This window comes from Lissotriton vulgaris, chromosome 7, assembly GCF_964263255.1.
Source record: "Lissotriton vulgaris chromosome 7, aLisVul1.2, whole genome shotgun sequence".
Lineage (NCBI taxonomy): Eukaryota > Metazoa > Chordata > Amphibia > Caudata > Salamandridae > Lissotriton > Lissotriton vulgaris.
Window position 1 is genome coordinate 1,267,183,407 of NC_141695.1, and position 21,804 is coordinate 1,267,205,210.

Below are 21,804 nucleotides of genomic sequence, written 5' to 3' on the forward strand. Positions count from 1 at the left end.
AAGGATGGAGCCGATGCCCATGCGCACTACCAACCAAGGGAGGAGTCACCAAGATACAAAAGACTCTCCAAGAGAAAAACAAAGTGCAATCATCCGAGCCCAACACCAGATGGCGATCTATTCATAATGTACCACTCTGCGGTCCTCTATGCCAAGAACAGATGCATACTGGTAAGTAGCATATTCCATTCACAAGTTAATTACAAAAGCTATTGCCATTATAAATTATAGTAACTTATTTAAGTATTAATTATTAAAAAAAATAAAAGCCATTTTTATTTGTAATATCAATACATCTAAGTCACATAAATACAACACATATTGCATTACAAATGCTATAGGTGTCATATTTGCGAAAGTTAAAACTATAGGCATTGTAAATGACAAAGCTATTAATTTCGCTATTTTCAAAACCAACACATAAATACAAAATTTGTCATTTACAATACCAATAGCTCAAACTTACCTAATGCGAGACCTATTGCATTGTTTCTTGAGTCGTTCAACTCCTACGGTGCCAGTAGGGATGCCAGAGTTCAAACCCTGCTCCAAGTGCAGCCGACTGATGTAGGTTACTGACCCCCATCGCCGGTGTCTTCAGTGTCTAGGCCTCGACCACGACGACCGAACCTGCTCTGACTGCCGGGCCCTGACGTCTAAGGCTATGCGGAAGCAGTCCCGCAAGCGGCTTGAGCTCTGGCAGTCGGCCCGTGCCGTTCAAGGTCCCGGTCCCACAGGAGGTCGAGGGACCGGTCGCGGGGTCGGAGCCCTCGTAGTTCCGAGAGTCTGCATCGGTCTTCGGGATCAAGGAACTCAGGTAAGAGGCATGAGAGGTCGGAAAGGCGTCATTGTTCTTGCGAACCACCCCGATGCTCGCGTGACGCGGCCGGGGGTTCGGGTGACACCACCCACACGGCTCCGACGGAGTCTCGAGCGTCGCAACCTGCCCCATACCTTCCGGTCTCTGGGCACGATGCGACGCCAGAGGAAATAGAGCGTGACCTCATGCCCATGAGGTCTCTCCCTCCTCCGCCGGGCTCCGTGGCGCCTTTGGGCCCAGCGGTCCCGGCTGGGGGGCCTAGCGGGTCGGGTGCTTCGGCTCTTACGCCGTCGGGTGAATCGGCCACGGCGCCGCCAGCAACATCGGTGCCACAGGCCCTCACTGGATCCAGTTCCGGATCCGGGTCGTCGCCGGTCGACCTCACGACCTCACCAACGCCAGCCCCTAGGGTGTCGCCCCCCCGGCGCCGCCTAGGAGCGACGCCGTCCCCGATCCTGCCCTTGATTCGGTTCCGGGCCAGAGCAGCGCCGCGCTCGACGTCGTATGGCGACTTTTATTTCCACGAACTGGCCCCATCCTTTGAACCTGAATTTCAGGTAATGGGTGACGAGGGAGATTAGGAGGGGTCTGTGGACCCTCTGGCACAGGAGTAATGTAATGTAATTTTATTTTTGTAAAGCGCAGCTTACACTCCAAGGAGCATCTTGGCACTGGCTATTCATGTCTAGAGGTGGTTTAACCAGGGAGCTAGTGGGGCACCGGTAGAACAATGTCTGGTGTCTCTGGGGGTTAATTTTAGAGTAAGGCTAAACAGGCTGAGTCTGTGAGTTTGAACGTCCTTGTCTTTAGAGCCTTTCGGAAAAGAGTCTCTGACGGGATCTGACGCTATTGGAGTGGTAGTTTGTTCCAGGCCCTGGCTCCCAGTACTCCAAGGGATTTTCCTCCTTTCGTAGCCAGTCTAAATTTGGGGGTCACCAGCAGGTTCAGGTTGGAGGATATAAGTGGGCGGGAGGGCACATATCTTCTAAACCTTTTTGACAGGTAGGTAGGGCCTAGCTGGTGGTACGACCTGAAGGTGATTACTAAGATTTTAAATAGCACCCTTTTGTGGATGGGCAGCCAGTGCAGGATCTTAAGTGCTGCTGATGCTGACGACTTCCTTGGCCATCTCAGCACGAGGTGGGCGGTGGCATTCTGGACCATCTGCAGTCTATGCAGTACTGCTTTACTGGAGCCTGCATATAGACTGTTGCAGTAGTCCAGACGAGATGTAATAAGAGCCACCGCCACCGTCTTTCTGGCTGTCAATGGGAGAAGGTCGAATAATCTTCTGAGGCCTTTGATTATGCTAAAGCATAAAGTCTCAACAGGACTGGACATGTGAGCTTGGGGATGCCAGTAGACTGGACACTTCGCCAGACACTGGTTTTGTCTCCCCTCTGTGGCTACGGAGGAGGGGGCTGCCTACAGTGTAGTGTTGATGCGGGCGGCCAAGGCATTGGGCCTAGAGCTCTCCGTCGCGGCCGTGAGGACTAACCTCCTCACTGAGTTCTTTAAACCGCAGGCAAGCTCGGCTGAGCCTCTGCTGCTGTTTAATGAGGCCTTGTGTGATGTTGTTTTGGGCACTTGGTCCAAGCCCGCTACAAGTCAGCCTGCAGATAGGAACGTGGACAGACGCTACTGCCCGGCTCCGGACGACCCTTGCTTCTTGTCCACCCACCCTACCCCCGAGAGCCTGGTTATCCAGGCCTCTACTTCCCAGACCGCATTCCCAACGTCTCCGCCCGATCGGGAATCCAAGAGGTACGAGCAATTCGGTAAGAAGGTGTTCTCGTCCCTGAGTTTGGGACTGCGGTCAGTCAATAACGCATGCCTCTTGGGCCGCTACACCCACACTCTGTGGGACACGGTCGCGGACGTGCTGCCGCAATGTCCGAAGGAGGCCCGGACTAAACTCGCCCAAGCCCTTGCGGAGGGTTGAGATGCTGTATACTATTCCATCCGGTGTGGGCTGGATACCACGGACTCACTAGACAGACGGTGGCGGTTTGACGCCACGCCTGGTTGAGGACCGCCAACTTTTCGGCTGATGTCCAGGCCACCCTTCTGGACATGCCGTTTGATGGCAGTCGCCTCTGTGGAGACGAGGCAGACCGTGCGCTTAAGCGTTTTAAGGACTCCAGGGCTACGGCCAAGTCCTTGGGCCTCTCGGCCCCACGCCAGCAAACTGGTGCCTTTCACTCCTTTCGTGGCCAAGGAAGGGGCGCTCCCACACGTGCTGCCAGCCACTCACCGCAGACTAATACACAGCGCGGTGGCGGCGGTCGGGGACAACGGTGAGGCCAGTACACATCTTCCCCTGCAGCATCCGCCTCAAAACCCTCCTATTCCGTGCTTTCAAGGCCCATGTGACGCCAGTGGGGGGCAGGGTTCGCCATCACCACTTCCACTGGCGCACTGTCACGTCTGACATGTGGGTGCTGCAAATCGTCCGAAGGGGCTACTCCCTCCCCTTCGAGGCGACCCCTCCAGCCATGCCACCGCAATACCACTGCGTGTTGGGGGATCACTTGCAACTTCTGAAAGAGGAAGTTACGGGGGCCAAAGAGCGCGTTACTGTGCCAGAAGTAGGGTGTGGTTGTTACTCTCACTACTTTCTGGTACCCAAGAAGGGCAAGGGGGGCCTGCGCCCTATCTTGGACCTACGGAACGTCAACGTCTTCCTCCGTAAGAAGTTCAAAATGCTGACATTAGCTTAGGTCTTAGCTGCTCTGGACCCAGGAGACTGGATGGTAGCGTTGACCTTGCAGGAAGCTGATTTCCACATCCCCGTCCTGCCGGCCCACCGGCGCTACCTGCGGTTCACGGTAGGCCACGAGCACTTTCAGTTTACCAGGCTCCCCTTCGGCCTTACCAGCGCCCCACGGGTGTTCACGAAAGTGATGGCGGTGGTCGCAGCTCATCTGCGCAGGTAAGGGGTTTCAGTCTTCCCCTACCTCGACGACTGTTTGTTGAAGGTGGGCTCGCCCCAGACAGTCGTTAGCCACCTCCAGACAACGGCGGACCTCCTACATCTGCTGGGGTTTTCCATCAACGTGCCAAAGTCACACCTGTGCCCCTCTCAGAAGCTCCTTCATCGGAGCGGTCCTCGAATCTGCGCAGTTTCTTGTTTATCCTCCCGAACAGCGGGTCCGTGATATTCAGGCTCTGATTCCAATCTTTCGGCCTTTATCCCGGGTCTCGGTCAGGTTGACGCTGCGGCTTCTGAGGCTGATGGCCTCCTGCATCCTTCTGGTGCATCACGCCAGGTGGCGGATGTGGGCTCTGCAGTGGGACCTGAAGTTTCAGTGGGCCCGGCATCAGGGCAACCTGTCCGACCATGTCATGATCTCGGAGGGCACTGCGAGACAGCTGCAGTGGTGGCTCACGGACCGCGATTGGGTCAGCGGCAGATCCCTCTCCCTACCCCACCCGGATCACGTAGTTGTGACAAACGCGTCCCTCCAGGGCTGGGGAGGCCACATGGGAGAGGTGGAGATCAGAGGCCTCTGGTCTCCGGCGGAGTCCCGGCTCCATATCAACCTTCTGGAGCTGCGGGCGATTCGTCTAGCACTGAAGGTATTCCTCCCCTCTGTCCGGGGGAGTGTAGTGCAGGTGTTCACGGACAACACCACCGCCATGTGGTACTGCAACAAACAGGGCAGGGTGGGGTTGTGGATTCTTTGCCAGGAGGCTCCGCGCCTCTGGAAGTGGCTGGAACATCAGGGGGTAACCCTGGTGGTTCAACACCTGGCAGGTTCTCTGAACGCCAGGGCGGACGAGCTCAGCTGAAGGTGCATGATGGATCACGAATGGCGACTGAACCTGGACGTGGCGCAAGGCCTCTTTCTGCAGTGGGGAGAGCCTTGGTTAGATCTATTCACCTCTGAAGAGAACGCGCAATGTCATCAGTTATGCGCATAGGAATTTCCAAGGCGGTACTCGCTCGGGGACGCTTTTCGTCACAAGTGGAGTTGCGGTCTGTTGTACGCCTTTCCGCCTATACCACTTTGGCCCAGAGTGCTGAAGAAAATCAAGCGCGACAGAGCCCAAGTCATCCTTGGGGGTCCGGACTGGACTCGAAGGTACTGGTATCCCGAGCTACTCAGTAGGTCAGTCGATCCCTCTATTCGTCTGCCTCTTCAGGAGGACCTTCTGTCACAGCAGCAGGGGACGGTCCTCCACCCAAACCTGTCCAGTCTCCACTTCCATGCTTGGAGATTGATCGGCGACAGTTGAGGCCATTTGACTTGCCTCCTGAAGTCTGTACCGTGATTCTGGCAGCCAGGCACCCCTCCATAAAGTCGGTATACGCCTGCAGGTGGAACAGATTTGTGGCATGGTGCACAGCAAAGGCTCTGGATCCTCTCAATGCCCCACTTTCTGATGTTCTCCTCTTCCTTCTTTCTCTTGCCCAGCAGGGCTCTGCTCTGGGCACTATCAAGGGCTACCTTTCTGCCCTTTCTGCCATCTTAAGGCTTCCTGATCAGCCTTTTTTGTTCAAGTCCCCGATTGTTAACAGATTCTTAAAGGGCATCACTCATGTGTTCCCTCCTGTTCCTTTCGTGATGCCCTAGTGGGACTTGAACCTGGTTCTAACTTTGTGCGCTCCCTTTGAGCCGCTTCATACCTGTCCTTTCCGTCGTCTTATGCTTAAGACTGCTTTCCTGGTTGCCATCACCTCTGCCAGGAGAGTGAGTGAGCTCCAGGCTCTTTCCTCGAAACCTACTTTCCTTTGTCCATCCGGACAAGGTTGTGTTGCAAAGAAAACTCTTTTCTGCCCAAGGTAGTCACAGCCTTCCACATCGGACAGTCCCATCACCGTGCCCACCTTCTTTCCGCCTCTGCATCCCTCGAAAGAGGAAGAGAGGCTCCACCGTCTGGACCCAAAACGTGCGCTCTTACTAACTGGATCGCACACGCCAGTTCCGGGTGGATGACCAACTCTTTGTTGGTTAGGTGCGCGCTAAGGAAGGATGGGCGGTGCACAAGCGGACCATCTCCCGGTGGATCGTGTTGTGCATCCAGGCGTGTTACTCTTTGGCTAAGAAGGAACCTCCTGTTGGACTGAGGGCCCACTCCACTTGGGCCACGGCGACTACTACTGCCTCGGGCCGAGGAGTCCCCTTGCAGGACATTTGTCAGGCAGCTACGTGGGCCTCGCTGCACACGTTCGCAAGACACTACTGCCTGGACAGCCAAGTCCGGAGGGATGGCTTCTTTGGCCGTTCCGTCCTCCAGGACTTTCTGGTGTGATTATTGGTTCGCAGACCCACAATCCGGGGTTGGTATTGCTGGGGTATCTATTCTAAGGTAAGGAATCTATCACTAACGTCTCTTTCAGATGCACAAGTTAATACTTGTGTAACAATATATCTGTAAGAGACATTAGTTAGTGATAGATTCCTTACCGACCCACCCATCCTCCCCGTTCTGCGAACCGATATCTAAGGTTAAGGTCATCCCCTTTCAGGGCCCTAGTTTCATGGCAGCAGTGTTGGCTCTATCATGGCTCTGCGCATCTGGCGTGGAAAAGCTGTGTATAAGAACTGACGTCCGAGAGCGAGGGCGGCGGCTAAGTACTCCGGTGACGTCATTCCGGCGCTAACGACGCCGACTGACGCGGAGCCGCGGACGACGCCTACAGATGCGCAGGGGTATTGCTACGCAAAAGTTTCCGGATCCAGTCTCAAGCCTGGGGATATTCTAAGTTAAGGAATCTATCACTAACTAATGTCTCTTAAAGATATATTGTTGCACAAGTAGTAACTTGTGTGTCCTGGATGTTAAGATGGAGTTTTATCTGCTTAAACGGAGACAGAGTGCGTACCTTCTCCAAGGGGGATAACCATTGTTTGCCTTGAGCTCGCTAAAGGTGTGCTAAGGGCTCCAGCGCTAAAGAAAATAAAAGGGGAGAGCATGCATCCCTGGTGGATGCCCCTCTGTATCACTATGGGATCTTGTTAGAAAGGCGATCCTAGGGGGAGGCAGAAGTTGTCTGGCCGACCACCCCGAGACCCACCTCTCCTTCTGGAGTTGGCCGAGCGCCGTCGAGAGGCCTCCTGGCGAGGTTCCTCTCCTAGAATCGTACAGCCGAGCAATCACACCACTACAAATGGACACCACACAAGGATAGATTCTTAGAGTTTTTATCAGCAATCAAGGCAGGTTCTTTCAGCAAGATTTACAAACGGATCGAGGGATCCTTAATGTCTTGGTAACTGTGGGAATAGGGTAGCAGGACCGTCTTAGTACCAGCCTGGCACAGTGGTACCCTACACTCAGCTCTCGGTCCCCGAGCTGGGGGGTTCCGCAAGGTCGAGCCGCGATGTCGTCAGCAGGGCTCCGAGATGGTTCAGCGGGGTTGGGCGGCGGCAGCGCCAGCAGGCTCCGAAGGTGGTCCAGCGAGGTCGGGCCGCGGCAGTGCCAGCAGGGCTCCGAGGTTTCAGGGTTCAAAGTAGCGGGTTCTTCTCAGGGTCGGCCGCGATTCCACCTGCAGGACTCTCGACTCCAGGATACAACTGCTGACCCAGTCCAGAGCTGCCCCAGATATACGTCTGGAGTCCTTTGATGTCCGGACCCTCGCGCCTGGGGGTCAGAGGGGCCGGGATGAGAGTGTCCAAACACCCCGCAAGGGGGTGGAGCCAGCGCCCAGGGAGGCCAGAGGGCGATCGAAACCAGGCGTCAGACGACGGCTGGAGGGCCATCAAAACTCTCCTCCTCCTTGATCCGTCAAATGACCGTTTTACCACCTGGTCGGATCTTGGTGCCTCGATGTCGGGGCTTCGCTGGGGCCGCGGCCGGAACCGGGTCAAGGGCACGAGGCCGGATGTGGAGGGTCCAAGATGGAGTCGGGGCCTGAGCTGGTGGCCCGGGATATGGGTCGGACCAGAAGAGAGGGGCGAGTAGGGGTCGCCGTGTTCCGGAGGGGGAGAGCTGGGGGTCGCCAGGAGCGGCGGCTCTCGTGAAGGTTGGAGGGGGGTAGCTTCAGGCCGGAGGACAGGGGTTGATGTCGTCCAGGGCCTGCCATGCAGGAGGAGCGGGACTACGCCACGAGGCCGGGTCCAACAGATCTGATATGAGTATTTGGCTCTCTAAGCTTTTTTTTGTTTGCCAGATCAACAATGATTATTTTAGTAACTCGTTGGGATGTCTTTTGAGGCCTACAACTGGTTTCCTGCCTCTCCTTTTGTCATGCCACAGTTAAACCCTAAGATAACAACATCTGCATGGTGTGAGTGAGCTTGAAGCTGTGTCAACCCGCCGCACAGCACTTTCTTTCCTGATAAACTAGCTCTGCGGACACGAGCATCCTTTTTGCCGAAGGTAGTGATGCTGTTCTCCATCTCTCAAACATCACTCTGCCAGCTTTCTATGATCCGCATCACCCCTATAAGGAGGAGAGACTTAATTGACTAGACCCTAAAATATCAATGAGTTTTTATGTCAATTGTTCCAGAGGACACTGGGTGGGCAATCCTCTGTTTGTGGTGTATGTTGGAGTCCAAAAAGACAAAGGTGTGCAGAAGTGGACCGTCTCTTTCAGAATTGTGCTCTGCATAAAGATCTGCTACGCATCGGCCAAGACAGAGCCTCCAGGAAGACTGCGCTGTCATTCCACCATGGCGAAAGCTGTTACCACTGAGTCGGCATGCGGACTTCCTGTCCTTGACATGTGCCATCCAGCTACATTGGTGTCACTACACACAACCACAAACCACTACTCTGTAGAAAGCCAAGTTCGCTTAGAGGGGCATTCTGCCCGCTTTTTCCTACTGGACTTCGATATGAGTCTATTCACACATCCACCTCCACATAGGTACTATTACTTTGGAATTTAAAAGGTGAGGAATATGCTGTTAGAAGTTGCTGTCAGAAGAACAAGTTACTTCTCTTTGGTAACGCTCATTCTGGAAGAGACTGTAACTGAAGATTCATCACCAACCCTTCCATCCTCCCCATTCTGTGAATTTGATTCCATCCATTATTAAGGTCTCAAGTATAGGAATCTGCACACTAGTCACAACTAATTTGCTTTTGGATAGTGGTGGCCTAAATATTCCATAGCCCCGACATAACTGGATGAGTTTTGGTAACTCTGCTTTACAAGAGTGCCTCTTCGGCCAAATTTCACAAGGGGAGGTATTTTCTTGCATGCGGCTCAAGAACGGTCTGTAGGCAAGCGCAAGCGAGATTTATTATCCCGTAGCGCGATTTCCCGTCGCTAGGAGGACATCCAGCAAGATTTTCGTATCACGAGCGGTTCCAACCAATCGTGGTCAGAAGGTTGCAGCACAAGTAGAAAATCTACTAGAGCAGCAGCAAATATACATCTAATAGCCGCGCCTTATGGCGAGCTGTATGGTGCCGTTCACGCTGACTATTCAGTGTGGAACCTGCTCTCTGGAAGACACTGTTCTAGTTTTTAGCGCCTGGACGCCTCAGGGCAACTGTTGCGCTCTATAAAATTGCCTTTCATTTCATTTCATTCATTCTCTGTGCTAAATCAATGGATGACATGCCTATTTCCTCCTGTTGGTGGAACTCAGAGTTTTTATATAAATCCTTGGAATTCCAGTGTGTCAAATTCCTGGTTCTGGCCACCACTACTTTTAGGTCCCTGCATCTGGGGGCGTGACAGTTTTGAAAGAAACGGCTCGCTGGAGGGATGCATATATAGGGCCCACACAAAGTTTCCGGAGTGGTATGGCTTCAGTGCAGAGCTGCATGGCATTGTCTACAGGTGTGCAAAGGTACTGCTGGAAAAGGTTCTGTATCCAGTCAGACGCCTGGGGAATACTCAAAAGGTGAGTAATCTGTAGTTTGTCACTATCACAAACAGCTTTACCAAAGATGACTGACTTTTTCTTCTGCCCTCTCCACGACTTCCCCTCTAAAAAGCTCTTTACCAGTTAAACCTCTAAAGTCTGTGAACAGTTTTGTTTCATTTGTTTCCCTCCCTTTTGCCAATTGACTGAACGGTTTTCAAGTTAAACTATTTTCTTGCAGTCATCTTACAGATAATTTGGTCTGCAGACTGATGGTATGAATGGGGACCACAGGGTAGAGGGTAATGTTGGCATGATGAGCCTGCAGATATAAGCTTTTTGTTGTTGGTTCATAGTAAACCCTGCTGCCCATTTCCTTATACAATCTGTGGCCTGTTTAGTCCGGGTTCTTGACCATATAGATCCTGCCTCCTAATTTGCCACTGCTCTTGGCTATTTGATCTCTGTTGACTTGGTTGATTTTACAACATGAATGTTAAAGATTTACATTCTGTGCATGCCCCTACAGTCTAGTGGTGGCTCACAGTAGGTTGTTTACTTCAAAGAAGTTATTTATACGAACTGCTTTCTTTTTTTCTGCAGTTGGACAATCTGTTCTGAAAGATATGACTAAAGTGAGAAAGCTGAAACAGTCTGGCGAGCCCTTCCTTCAGGACGGATCGTGCATCAATGTGGCTCCTCACTTGCACAAATGTCGAGAGTGTCGCTTGGAGCGCTACCGCAAGTTTAAAGAGCAGGACCAAGATGACTCGACTGTAGCCTGCCGCTTTTTCCACTTTCGCAGGTACCAAACCTCTTTATGTGAACAGTGAATGAACATTAGTGTTAGTGGTCTTCTCAGTGGTCTTTGCTTTTCTGGATAGATTATTCAGAAAGTCTTTGCGGAGATTCCCAGTCCAAATTTTAGGTTTTTCTGTTGGATCTTCCCTAGTTTTCACAGGAAAAGGAAGGTCAAGCTAAGATCTTGGTAGTTTAATACAAGGCATGTGAGCACTTAAAAAGGCTTGACAGGCGCCTGACAAGTTTTGCATGCTGTAGGTTCCTTTGTAGAGTTGCTTGTTCTTACGGAGTGAGAAGCCAGTACATGGAGGGAAGCTATGTTTACTGTTAAATACATTTTTAATTTGGATAAGTTGTGTATGGCATTAAAATGAAGCCTAGAGCTAAACCGAATAGAAATGAGAATATAGGGACATTTGCTGTAGATAAGCAATCAGTGCTGAACACAACTTAACAGCTACCACTAAAAGGGTTATAAGAACGCATATTACTCTGTGCATTCTTAGGCCATTGAAAGAGCAATCTAATGGGTTTACTTACCTTCACTGTTTTTAAGATCTAGCATTTCTAAAATAAGATGATTCTCTGAGGAGACCCCAAACAAAATGGCAGTTTTCATTAGCAGGTTTTTACATGTTGGTACTAAAGATCCAGGTCTTACAGGACGATATTACATAATCATAGTGTCAGTCAGTCAGTCAAAGAAACTTTATTCGGTTAATTAAAACCATAAAAGCAGAACATCGTACATGATACCAAGTTAAAATACAATTAAACATGTATGAAAAAAGATTGCAACTCCTTCATAAGAACACAGTAAAGACTTTTTGTTAAAAATGTACCAAATTTAAAAATGAAAGATAGATATGGTAAGTGTCCCTTTCAGCGTGTTTAGGTAGATTCCAACAAAGTTTGCAAATATCAGATTTGGTGATTCTTAGTAGCAGCAGTTCTTAATTTATTTTGTCTGGCAGCTGCTACCAGAAAACAGGCAACCCCATATGTGACCTGTACCGAGCTCAGCATCTGTAATTATAATAATGCTGGCCGAACCTGGACAAAGTTCAGATCTTTCAGGATAGGGACCAGGAAATTTTTCCGAGCCACCAGGTAATGTTCACAGAGCATGACCAAATGAAGGGTGTCCTGTATAGAAAAACAATCACCGGTACAGGGGGGTAAGTTTTCTGGTGAACCCCACTTTGACTGCGAGCCAAGCACAAGGTGTATTAGGTTGAACCTGAACCTTATAAGTAAAAAGCGATGATAGGGCTTGGTGACATATTTCAGATAAGGTTCCATGGCTGTAGTTGAGGAAAGTTGGAAGAGTGAACGTACCATTGGTTTGCCAAGTTCAACCATTTCCCTTTCACCCTCCAACAAATTTTGGAAATGCAGTTTGACCCATTTTACATCCTCTTTTTTTAAATTATGTGGCAGAGAGTACATTTCTGGACGTCCTAGCCTCGCGCATGCCGCTCTAACATACGCCAGCCACGGGATGTTATCGGCTTTGTCCAGAGACATACAGTCTTTAAGAATACAACGATTTAGGCTGATTTCCTCGTTTGTCCAGGTTTTAACCCAGCATAACACTGGGGACATTTTTAGGAGGTCAGTAACGTGGCCCAGGCCTATTTCATTATGAATTGTATGTATAGGGGATGAATTTGGGAGTGATAACAAGGCTCGTATGAAGTTGTTTTCTGCGATTTGTATACCTGGGCTTGCAACATAGCCCCATATAGCAGCTCCATAGGAGGCAATTGCCAGACATTTAGCTTTGTAGATACGAGTCATGGCTTCCATGGGTCTTGAGCCCAATCTTTTGGCGAAATGCAGAAGGGCTGTGGTGGATCTGGTAACTCCATTCTGTTTTAGCCTCATTTGCGCGCCCCACGTTCCTTTCTCATCAAAAGTGACGCCCAAGTAGCAAAAGAAAGGGACCCTGGAGATTGGTGAGCTGTTACAGCTGAAGGACCTGATCTTCGTGTGTTTCTTTCGCGAACCGGTAACCATGACATGAGATTTGGCAGTGTTGATCTTAAGGTCCAGTGCTTCCATAAAGAGGCCAAAATGATCTAGTAGTTTTTGGAGGCCTGTGCCAGTCCGAGCTAAGAGGACGGCGTCATCCGCATATAGGAGGACCGGGATAGGTACCCCCCCATACGTGGAATATCGGGGTGACTGAGTTCAATGTTTTTCCCAGGGAGTTGATGTACAGTGTGAAAAGGAGAGGTGCCAGAATACAACCTTGTCTAACACCTCTCCCGGACTTAAACTTCGCTGTGCACCTCCCATCCCTGTTCACCCTAACAGAAGCAAACAAATTTAAATGAAGGTCGTGCAAAAAATTGACCAGAGTTGTGTCCAAACCCATATTGCGCAAAATAATCCACAGTTTTGAGCGGTTGACCAAATCAAATCATAGTGAAAACAATGAGCATCACTAGAAAAAAACACAAAGGTTAAAGTGACACTACAGTCCGGGCCTTTGGAATTTTGCGACTGTGCGACCGCAGCAATTTTTGCATAATTATAGATTTGCCACATATTGCATAATTTGCCTCACAATCTGTAATTTAAAAAAAGAAAAAAATGTCATGCTCAAGCGGTTAAAAAGTTACTAAAAATTAACATGTAGTCTTTACAAAGCTGGACTGGTTACCTTTCTTTTGCATATTATGTTTGGATGTTAAACTGGAACTACTAATAGGTTTCAAAATGTGCGCATAATTTGCCTTTCCTTGCCGCTTAATTTGTGCAACCCTGCCACATCATTTACTCCACCCTACCACATATTCTGTCCCTTTCCTACTATATAATTCCAGTGGACCCGATTATAGTTAGGGGAATATATCAGTGATTAACATGAACTCTTTGAGCTTTGAAAAAAAGAAACCCAGAAATTCACTAGTTATAGGTAGCAGGTCTAGCTATAACTTACCTCCCCCGCCATGCACTGCTTAGACCTCACATATTGCATCACTCATGACATGTTATATTACATCATTTATATCACTGATGAAATCATCCAAGCAGTATCCTAGTTTGTTTTATAGTTTACATAGTGGCGGGTAGCTACCATTTAACTTTACTACTTAATTCTATACAGCCGCCTGTGTCCAGATAGTGGGTGTAAGTGTTTATGGCTGTAGAGGTACTCAGCACATTATAAATCTTTGTATTGAAGAGTAATTCTGTGGTCAGGTGACAGTTGGCGACTTGTTTAGGATGTTGCACACAAGTTTTTATGGTTCTGCAGGTAAAGTTTTCAACAAGGCAAAGATTTTACATAAATAAGTATTGTAAGCAGTCTAGAGTTATTTGACCGAATCATTGAAACATGCCAATTTCTACATTACATAGATGACTGTGTGCACCATGTTCTAAACGATGTACAAACCTTGTTTAGCTTCAAAAGAAGAGCTATCTGTAAAGTTTTCACTACAGTATGAAGGCTGCATGTGGTATGATCTTTAGCACCTTCAGACCATGGTTATTTTACGTTAAGTGTATTTCAATGTCTGCAAACAGTGTGGTACAGAGTAAACGCTCTCCATAGAGTAAACACTGTTTTCAGTACTCCCTTTTCAACTAAGAACAACTTCATTTCATGTAAGTTGAACAGCGTGTGCAATGATGATTTCCTGCCTATCTATGGTTGATTGTAAATATGAACTAGGTTCAACATTAAGTTTATGGTATTGGGTCAGTGTTGCATGTAAAACAAGCTTGCTATACTATATGTTCGAGGTATGTGGGCTGCTGAATTCATATCTGTGCATAGATCGCCGCCTAGTGTTGGGTCCGGATGATTGCACTTTGTTGTCCTGGAAGAGTCTTCGAAGTATCGCGAGATAGGTGACTCCTCCCCTGGACTACAGTGCTCATGGGCATCTTCTCCATCCTCAGATTGTTTTTTTCTGCCATTGGGTTCGGATGTTATTCCTATACTCCAACTTCGGAATCTAAACTAAACTTTTCTAGAGACCAAAAGGCCTTCGACTTCGACGGTATTGTTCTCGCTCGGTACTTCTTGACTCGATCAAACTTTCCATCTCGACCCGGTCGTCGACGCAGGCCGTTGGGCCTTTTCGACGCCACGTGGGCCTGCTGTCGATAGAAAGGAGCCCGTTCAAAAGGTGCCCACAATTCCACTCCAAGTTCCCGCATACTGACAAACACACAGTATGCAACAAGTGCCTATCACCAGACCACAAGGAAGAAACCTGCCCAGCCTGTGCCCAATTCCGTTAGAAGAAAACCATCTGTATTCTACGGGCCTCTAGGCAAGAGATGCAGCGACAGGCACCGGAACCAGAAAACATCTTCGATGATAAACAAGAACTTCCAGAAACGGATGATTCGGATCTAGAGATAGTCACCGTCGAGGATCACTCTGACTCCGATGACGAAATCCCACCGGGGAAAACCATGAGTACATTGCCCCCGACACCAATTACCCCGTTACAGAAGGCTCCGGTCGAGGCATCGCCTAAAGGCCTTAGTCAAGTTTCGAAAACAAAGATTAAGCCTTCAGAGACCCCATGTCCAAGTAACGTTATCCCTAAAAAGGTTCTAGAACCTAAAAAGGTCGTCGACCCGAAGAAGGCCGTCGACCCAAAAAAGGCCGCTGTGCCGAAGGTCGCCGAACCGAAGAAGGTCGCCGACACAAAGGGCGTTGTACCGAAGCCTGTGGTACAGCCAAAGAAGGTTATCGAGCCAAAGAAAGTCATCGAACCAAAGACAAGTGCTCCTAAAAGACCATTCGATCCGAAAAAAGTCATCGACTCAACAAAAGACAGTCAACCTTAAAAACCTGCCGAGCACAGAAAGCATATCGAACCTAAAGATCCGGTCGATCCACAATCAGTCGCCGACCCGGACAAAGAGGCTGAGCCGAGAGAGCAATAAGGCACCGAAAGTCGTCAAACCAAAAAAGGTTGTCGACCCGAAATGCAACAGTCGATCCAAAAAAGACTAAGCCAAAGAAGTCAACGACACAGCCACGGACAGTGGAAGAAGAACTCTTCCATCCAGATCCATCAGAGGAACAGACAAATTTATATATTAACCCTGAGACTGGTAAAGTCACAATCTTACACAAGAAGAAGAGGCCATTGGACACAGACTCTCATACCCTCGTTCCTCTAAAGAAAAAGGACTTTGGGACTTCTCCCTCTAGACCCTTCATTCCTTTCTATCCCACTATGCCTACTACGCCTTTTGCTCCTTACTCTCCTACACACTCGAGTTAGAATAAGGATAACACAGGGGGAGATCCTTAAGATGATTATAACTATCCAGAGGATCCTAACCCTCAAAATGAACCATGGGATGATCAGACTGCTCCATATGACACGCATCCTATCCCTGACACCTCCTCATACCCAACAAAGCAGTCGCCTACTGACGACACCATTGTCTTCAACCAGCTAACTGATAGGGCAGCGTAGTACCACAACGTAGACATGCACAATGATCCTATAGACGAAGACTTTCTATTTGACACATTCCCTACTTCAGAGAAAAATGTCAGAACACTTCCTATGTTGAAAGGGGTATTAAAACACGCACCAGATATATTTAAAGATACAGCCAGGGCACGTGTAATCAATCCCAGGATAGAAAAGAAATAGAGCGGCCGCTACAGACCCTACTTATATCAGAGGTCAGTTACCATTAGACTCACTAGTAGTGGCTAATGCACGCAAAAGGGCCAACTCAAAGACAACAGGAGAAGCTGCACCTCCTGATAAGGAGTCCAAAATACTAGAGGCCTCGGGTAAACAGGTAGCATCACAAGCTTCCAATTCATGGAGAATTGCAAATACACAAGCTCTACAAGCTCGTTACGACAGAGCACACTATGACCAGCTTGAGTTTAATGCAACACCTGCCCGAGCCTTTCAAAGCCCAAGCTAATGACCTCATACAAAAGGGGAAATTTATTGCAAACGCCTCCATTAAATGTGTGCTTGACGCAGCTGACACTGCAGCCAGGTCCATTAACACTAGCGTCTTACTACGAAGACATGCATAGCTATGTATTTCTGGCTTTAAGAAGGAGGTGCAATCTACCATTCTTAACGAACCAGTCAATCAAGACTTCCTTTGTGGCCCGGCAGTCAACACCATTTTAGACAAAATGAAAAAGGATACAGAAACTGCAAAATCAATGGGTGCATTGCAGTTTCAACAACACAGAGGTACCTTTCGACGCTCCTCATACAGAGGAGCTACATGGGGCAATACTTCACAAACCTAGTCTACATACAAAACAACACCCAAGGTTCCTTTAAACAAGAACTCCAACAGAGGAGGTTATAGGGGCAACAATAATAAGGGAAGAGGATGTGGAGGCAATAACACCAGCGCCTCCACTGCCGCAAAACAGTATGTATAGGCATTTATATAGCGCACTACTTACCCGTAGGGTCCCAAGGCGCTTCGACCGCTGCAAAACCCTTCCTGGCTTCCCTGAGAGATGGTCCCTTAATGGGTATCTCCAGGGTGAGACCAGGCATCCCCGGCGGTCTGGTGGGGCCGTTAGTGAAGATGAGGCAAGCTAATGCCCAGAGTTGCCGAGTGTGATCGCTGATCAGAGTGGGCACCGAGGCGAGAGAATTATCGAGTCCGCTGACCCTGGTCCAGAAACCTGCCGCGCCGGGAATCGAACCCTGGTCCCGGGCCGTCCTCTGCTCTCGGGTCTGCCGCCTCTAACCAGTGAGCCACACTACTTCACTGACCTCCAGACCATTTAACACCGGTCGGAAGCAGAATCCAACAATTCCTACTAGTCTGGAACGCAATTACCACAGACAGGTGGGTGAGACAAATTATCCAGTATGGTTATTGCCTAGAACTCACTTCTACTCCACCCAACATACCACCAAGACACCGTCCTATGTCCAAAGAACACATCACCCTCTACAACAAGAGGTGAAATGCATGCTGGAAAAGGGGGCCATAGAGCCAGTCCCTTTCCAACACCAAGGGACAGGAGTATACTCACTATACTTCCTTATTCCCAAAAAGGGCGGCTCTCTCAGACCAATATTGGACCTCAGACCCCTAAATCAATACATACTGTCGGAGCCCTTCCATATGATCACACTACAGCAAGTGCTCCTGTTGCTCCAGCAAGGAGACTTCCTAGCAACATTGGACCTCAAAGATGCATATTTTCACATACCCATCCATCCAGCTCACAGAAAATATCTCAGATTCACAATAGAAGGTCAACACTACCAATTCAAGGTTCTCCCCTTCGGGGTAACCACAGCTCCAAGAGTGTTTACAAAATGCTTAGCGACAGTAGCTGCACATCTCAGGAGGCAACACATCCACATGTTCTCATACCTAGACGATTGGCTAATACAAGCAAAATCGCACGAACAGTGTGCAAGAGACACATCTCAAACAGTTCAGCTGCTACTCAGCCTAGGTTTTTCAATAAACTACCCAAAATCGCATCTACAACAATCCCACACACAATATCTGGGAGCTACTATAGATACCGCAGTGGCAAAGGCATATCCAAACTCAGCGAGGATAGTCAGCATGCAGATGCTCATTCACAAATTTCTGCCACAACACTCTTTGCCAGCTCGAGTCTTCATGCACCTCATAGGCATGATGGCCTCTTGCATATTCATTGTCCCCCATGCCCGACTTCAAATGTGTTCACTGCAAGAGTGCCTTGCAAGACAGTGGAACCAAGCTCAAGGACTACTAAAAGATCTAGTGTTGGTAGACAGTCGCGCTTACAACTCTGCAGTGGTGGAACCCACAAAACCTTTTCAAGGGGCGACTGTTCCAAGAGCAAGTTCCACAACTAGTACTAACAGCGGATGCATCACTGACAGGTTGGGGAGCCCACCTACTTCAATACACAGTACAAGGGCTCTGGACAATCAAACAAAAGAAACTGCATATCAACCAACTAGATTTGCTAGCAATATTCCTAGCCCTAAAAGCATTCCAAAAATACTTGTACAGCAAGACTGTGTTGATCCGGACGGACAACATGACAGCCATGTACTATATCCAGAAACAGGGAGGAACACTCTCCACAACTGTCCCAGTTGGCACAGAGCATATGGAAGTGAGCAATTCCAAAAAACATCTTTATCCTGGCAGAACACCTCCCAGGGAAAGAAAGTCAAATAGCGGATCTTCTCAGCAGACACAGCCAACAACTAAACGAATGGGAGATTCACCCCCAAGTTCTCCAGCCATTCTTCAAAAAGTGGGGGCACCCAGAGATAGACCTGTTTGCCACAAAAGAGAACTCAAAATGCCAGTACTTTGCCGCCAGGTTCCCACATCCATTGTCACAGGGCAATGCGATATGGAAGAACTGGTCAGGCAGATTTGCGTACGCTTTTCCCCCAGCACCACTGATTCCGCTGGTGGCACGCAAACTACGGAAACAGTCGCTCACAATGATCCTAGTTGCTCCCACATCGGCGAGACCGCCATGGTACACAGCGTTCCTGGAGCTTTCAGTAGTTCCTCATCAAAGGCTACGCCTCGCACCCCATCTTCTAACTCAGAACCATGGAGAAATTGGACACCCAGATCCCAATCCGATGAACCTAGCGATCTGGCTCCTGAAGTCTTAGAATTTGGATACCTTAACTTGCCTCCAGTCTGCATGAATATCATTAAAGAGTCAAGGAGACCAACTACTAGAGCATGCTATGCAGCTAAATTGAAGAGATGTTATTTACTGCAACAATAACCCAATCAACCCATTAGATGGTTCCATACCGAACATTATATGTTACCTACTGCATCTTCAAAGATGCAACCTAGTGTTCGAGGCATGTGGGCTGCTAAATTCATATCTTTGCATTAGATCGCCACCTAGTGTTGGGTCCGGATGATCGCACATTGTTGTCCTGGAAGAGTCTTCGAAGTATCCTGAGATGGGTGGCTCCTCCCCTGGACTACAGTGCGCATGGGCATCGGCTCCATCCCCAGATTGTTTTTTTCCGCCATTGGGTTCGGATGCGGTCTCGACGTCTCTCCGTCGGAACCGAATAAACATCACTTTTTACGGCCAAAAGGCTTTGGGTTCTTTGCGTCGGTATTGTTTGCGTACGGTCTCGAGTTCTTCCGTCTCTCGGAGCCGGAATCACCGGAGTTTTTTACTACTCTTCGGACATCGAGGCCTTCTCAACGCGACTCGACACTAAGTTCCCAACATGGAGCGGAGTCCGTTTAAACTCTGTCCGCTCTGTGGGTCCAAATACCCACATATAGACGTACACCCGGTCTGTAATAAGTGCCTTTCGCCAGACCATGACGAAGGAAGTTGCCGGGCCTGTGCGAAGTTCAGGTCGAAGAAAACTCTCACGATTCGGCGCGCAGTGCGCCTTGTGGCCAACCAGGCGGCCCCGGATCCAGATAACATCTTCGGCGACCAAGAAGAGGAGGACCAGAGCCATCATCTTCAAATCTCCCCGCCTGAGACGGAGGTCGAGGCTGATCCGGAATATGACGACGACGGAGTCGTGGGTCAAGGCCTTGAATACGTCGACGAGGTAGGGGACGACGTTATGGTTTATGGGGCCGAGGAAGATAGCTCAGGGGACGAGCTATGCCCCGAAGTTGACGAACATCAGGAGAGGGTCGCGGGATCGCCTGTCGGCCTTACCCAAGACCCTGTAGCGCAAGCCACGGCCCCGCCTGCCGGCCCGGCCACGGACATACTTGCTGCGCCGAGGGTTTCGAAACCGAAACTGAAAACAACGGTCTCGACTGCACCTAAAATGGCCGACCCGAAACCGAAACCGAAAGTTAAGGACTCAATCGTCCCTAAGATGGCGGTCTTAACAGCAAAAACAAATAAACCGGCGGCCTCATCGACTCCGTCGACCTCCGGTCCGCAGAAGTCGAGGAAGCACGGCGATTCCAAAGGGTCGAAATCGGCGCCGGAGGAGAGATCCTCTAAAAAGAGTGGCACGCACAAGACAAGCGCGCCGGCGCCGGCGAAGCCTGCCAAGGCAACCGACACGGCCTCGGCTCCAACGGAGACATCTGCGCATCGCTCCAGGGACTCGGGGTTGGCGCCGTCCATCCCTCCGAAAGACCAACGGAACGTCGCATCCGAAGGCAAGGCCACCTCGTCGGTGCCGAAGACATCGGTCACCGACGCATCTCTTGTGGCTGCTTCACTACAAAGAATTAAAGACAAGGCCTTTTCTTCGTCGACGCCAACGCCATCGACGCAGAAGGCGGCAGACGTCCCGGTCAAACCGGCAAGTAAGCTCCTCTTCCTTCTACCGCCTAAAGTGGTGCCAAAGGCCTTTTCCTCGAAATCGACGCCAAAGAAGTCGGAATCTTCTACGGCGGGGACATCTTCGGGTCAACTGCTCGACCCTGAAGAGGATTCGGAGTGTTTCATAGACGCGGACACGGGGAAGTTAACCCTTTATAAAAGGAAGATCACTTCGCAGCCGGTGGAATCCTACGTCATTCCCCTAAAGAAGAAAAAGTTTCCACAGGACGCCTCAGGCCTCATGGAACCTATCCAGCCTCCTCTGGGAAGGAGCCCAACACCGTCTCCAGACCACTCTGAAAGTGAGGGATATGGTGAAGATGAACAATACACGTTCACAGGAAATGAACCTGATGCGCAGCCAGATTCTTATTATGGCATTGGGGACCAAGGCACCCAGGATGTGGGGCAAGACCCACAGACTTTCAGTACACGTGCATCCCCTACGGAGGATTCTGCAGGTTTTCATGCACTCATTGAAAGGGCAGCTGCTAATCATGATGTGGACATGCATGCTGACCCTGTTGAGGAGGACTTTCTATTCGACACATTTTCAGTTTCGGAAAGAAATGTAAAGACCCTGCCTATGCTCAAAGGGGTCCTCAAGCATGCTGCGGACATCTTTAAAGAGCCTACCAGGGCGAGGGTGGTCAACCCACGTATTGAAAAAAAGTACAGACCAGCGCCTGCAGACCCTGCATACATTCGGGGACAATTGCCGCTTGACTCCTTGGTGGTAGCAAACGCACGCAAGAGGGCCAACTCCCAAACAACGGGTGAAGCTCCTCCCCCGGATAAGGAGTCCAAAGTGCTAGAGGCAGGAGGCAAAAGAGTGGCTGCACAGGCTGCCAATTTCTGGCGTATTGCTAATACACAGGCACTACTGGCACGGTATGATAGATCACATTACGACACACTAGAGCAGATTGTAGAACACCTGCCTCCGCAGTTTCAAGAGGGCACCAAGATGATTATACAAGAAGGACAATTGATATCCAACGCGGCCATAAAGTGCGCACTGGATGTCGCGGACACAGCCGCTAGGGCCATTAACACCAGTGTCATGCTCAGGAGACAGGCTTGGCTCCGCATATCGGGGTTCAAACCTGACATTCAAACAACCA

General features: G+C 49.7%; 1 protein-coding gene across 1 annotated transcript in view; it reads left to right on the top strand.

The window, feature by feature from the left end:
- Window positions 1–21,804, top strand: part of KDM3B (lysine demethylase 3B) — a 1,298,224-nt gene that overhangs the window by 445,404 nt on the left and 831,016 nt on the right. The window contains exon 9 of the mRNA XM_086931831.1: window positions 10,192–10,393. Coding sequence (XP_086787957.1) covers window positions 10,192–10,393 — 202 coding nt within the window. The remainder of the gene's footprint in view (window positions 1–10,191; window positions 10,394–21,804) is intronic.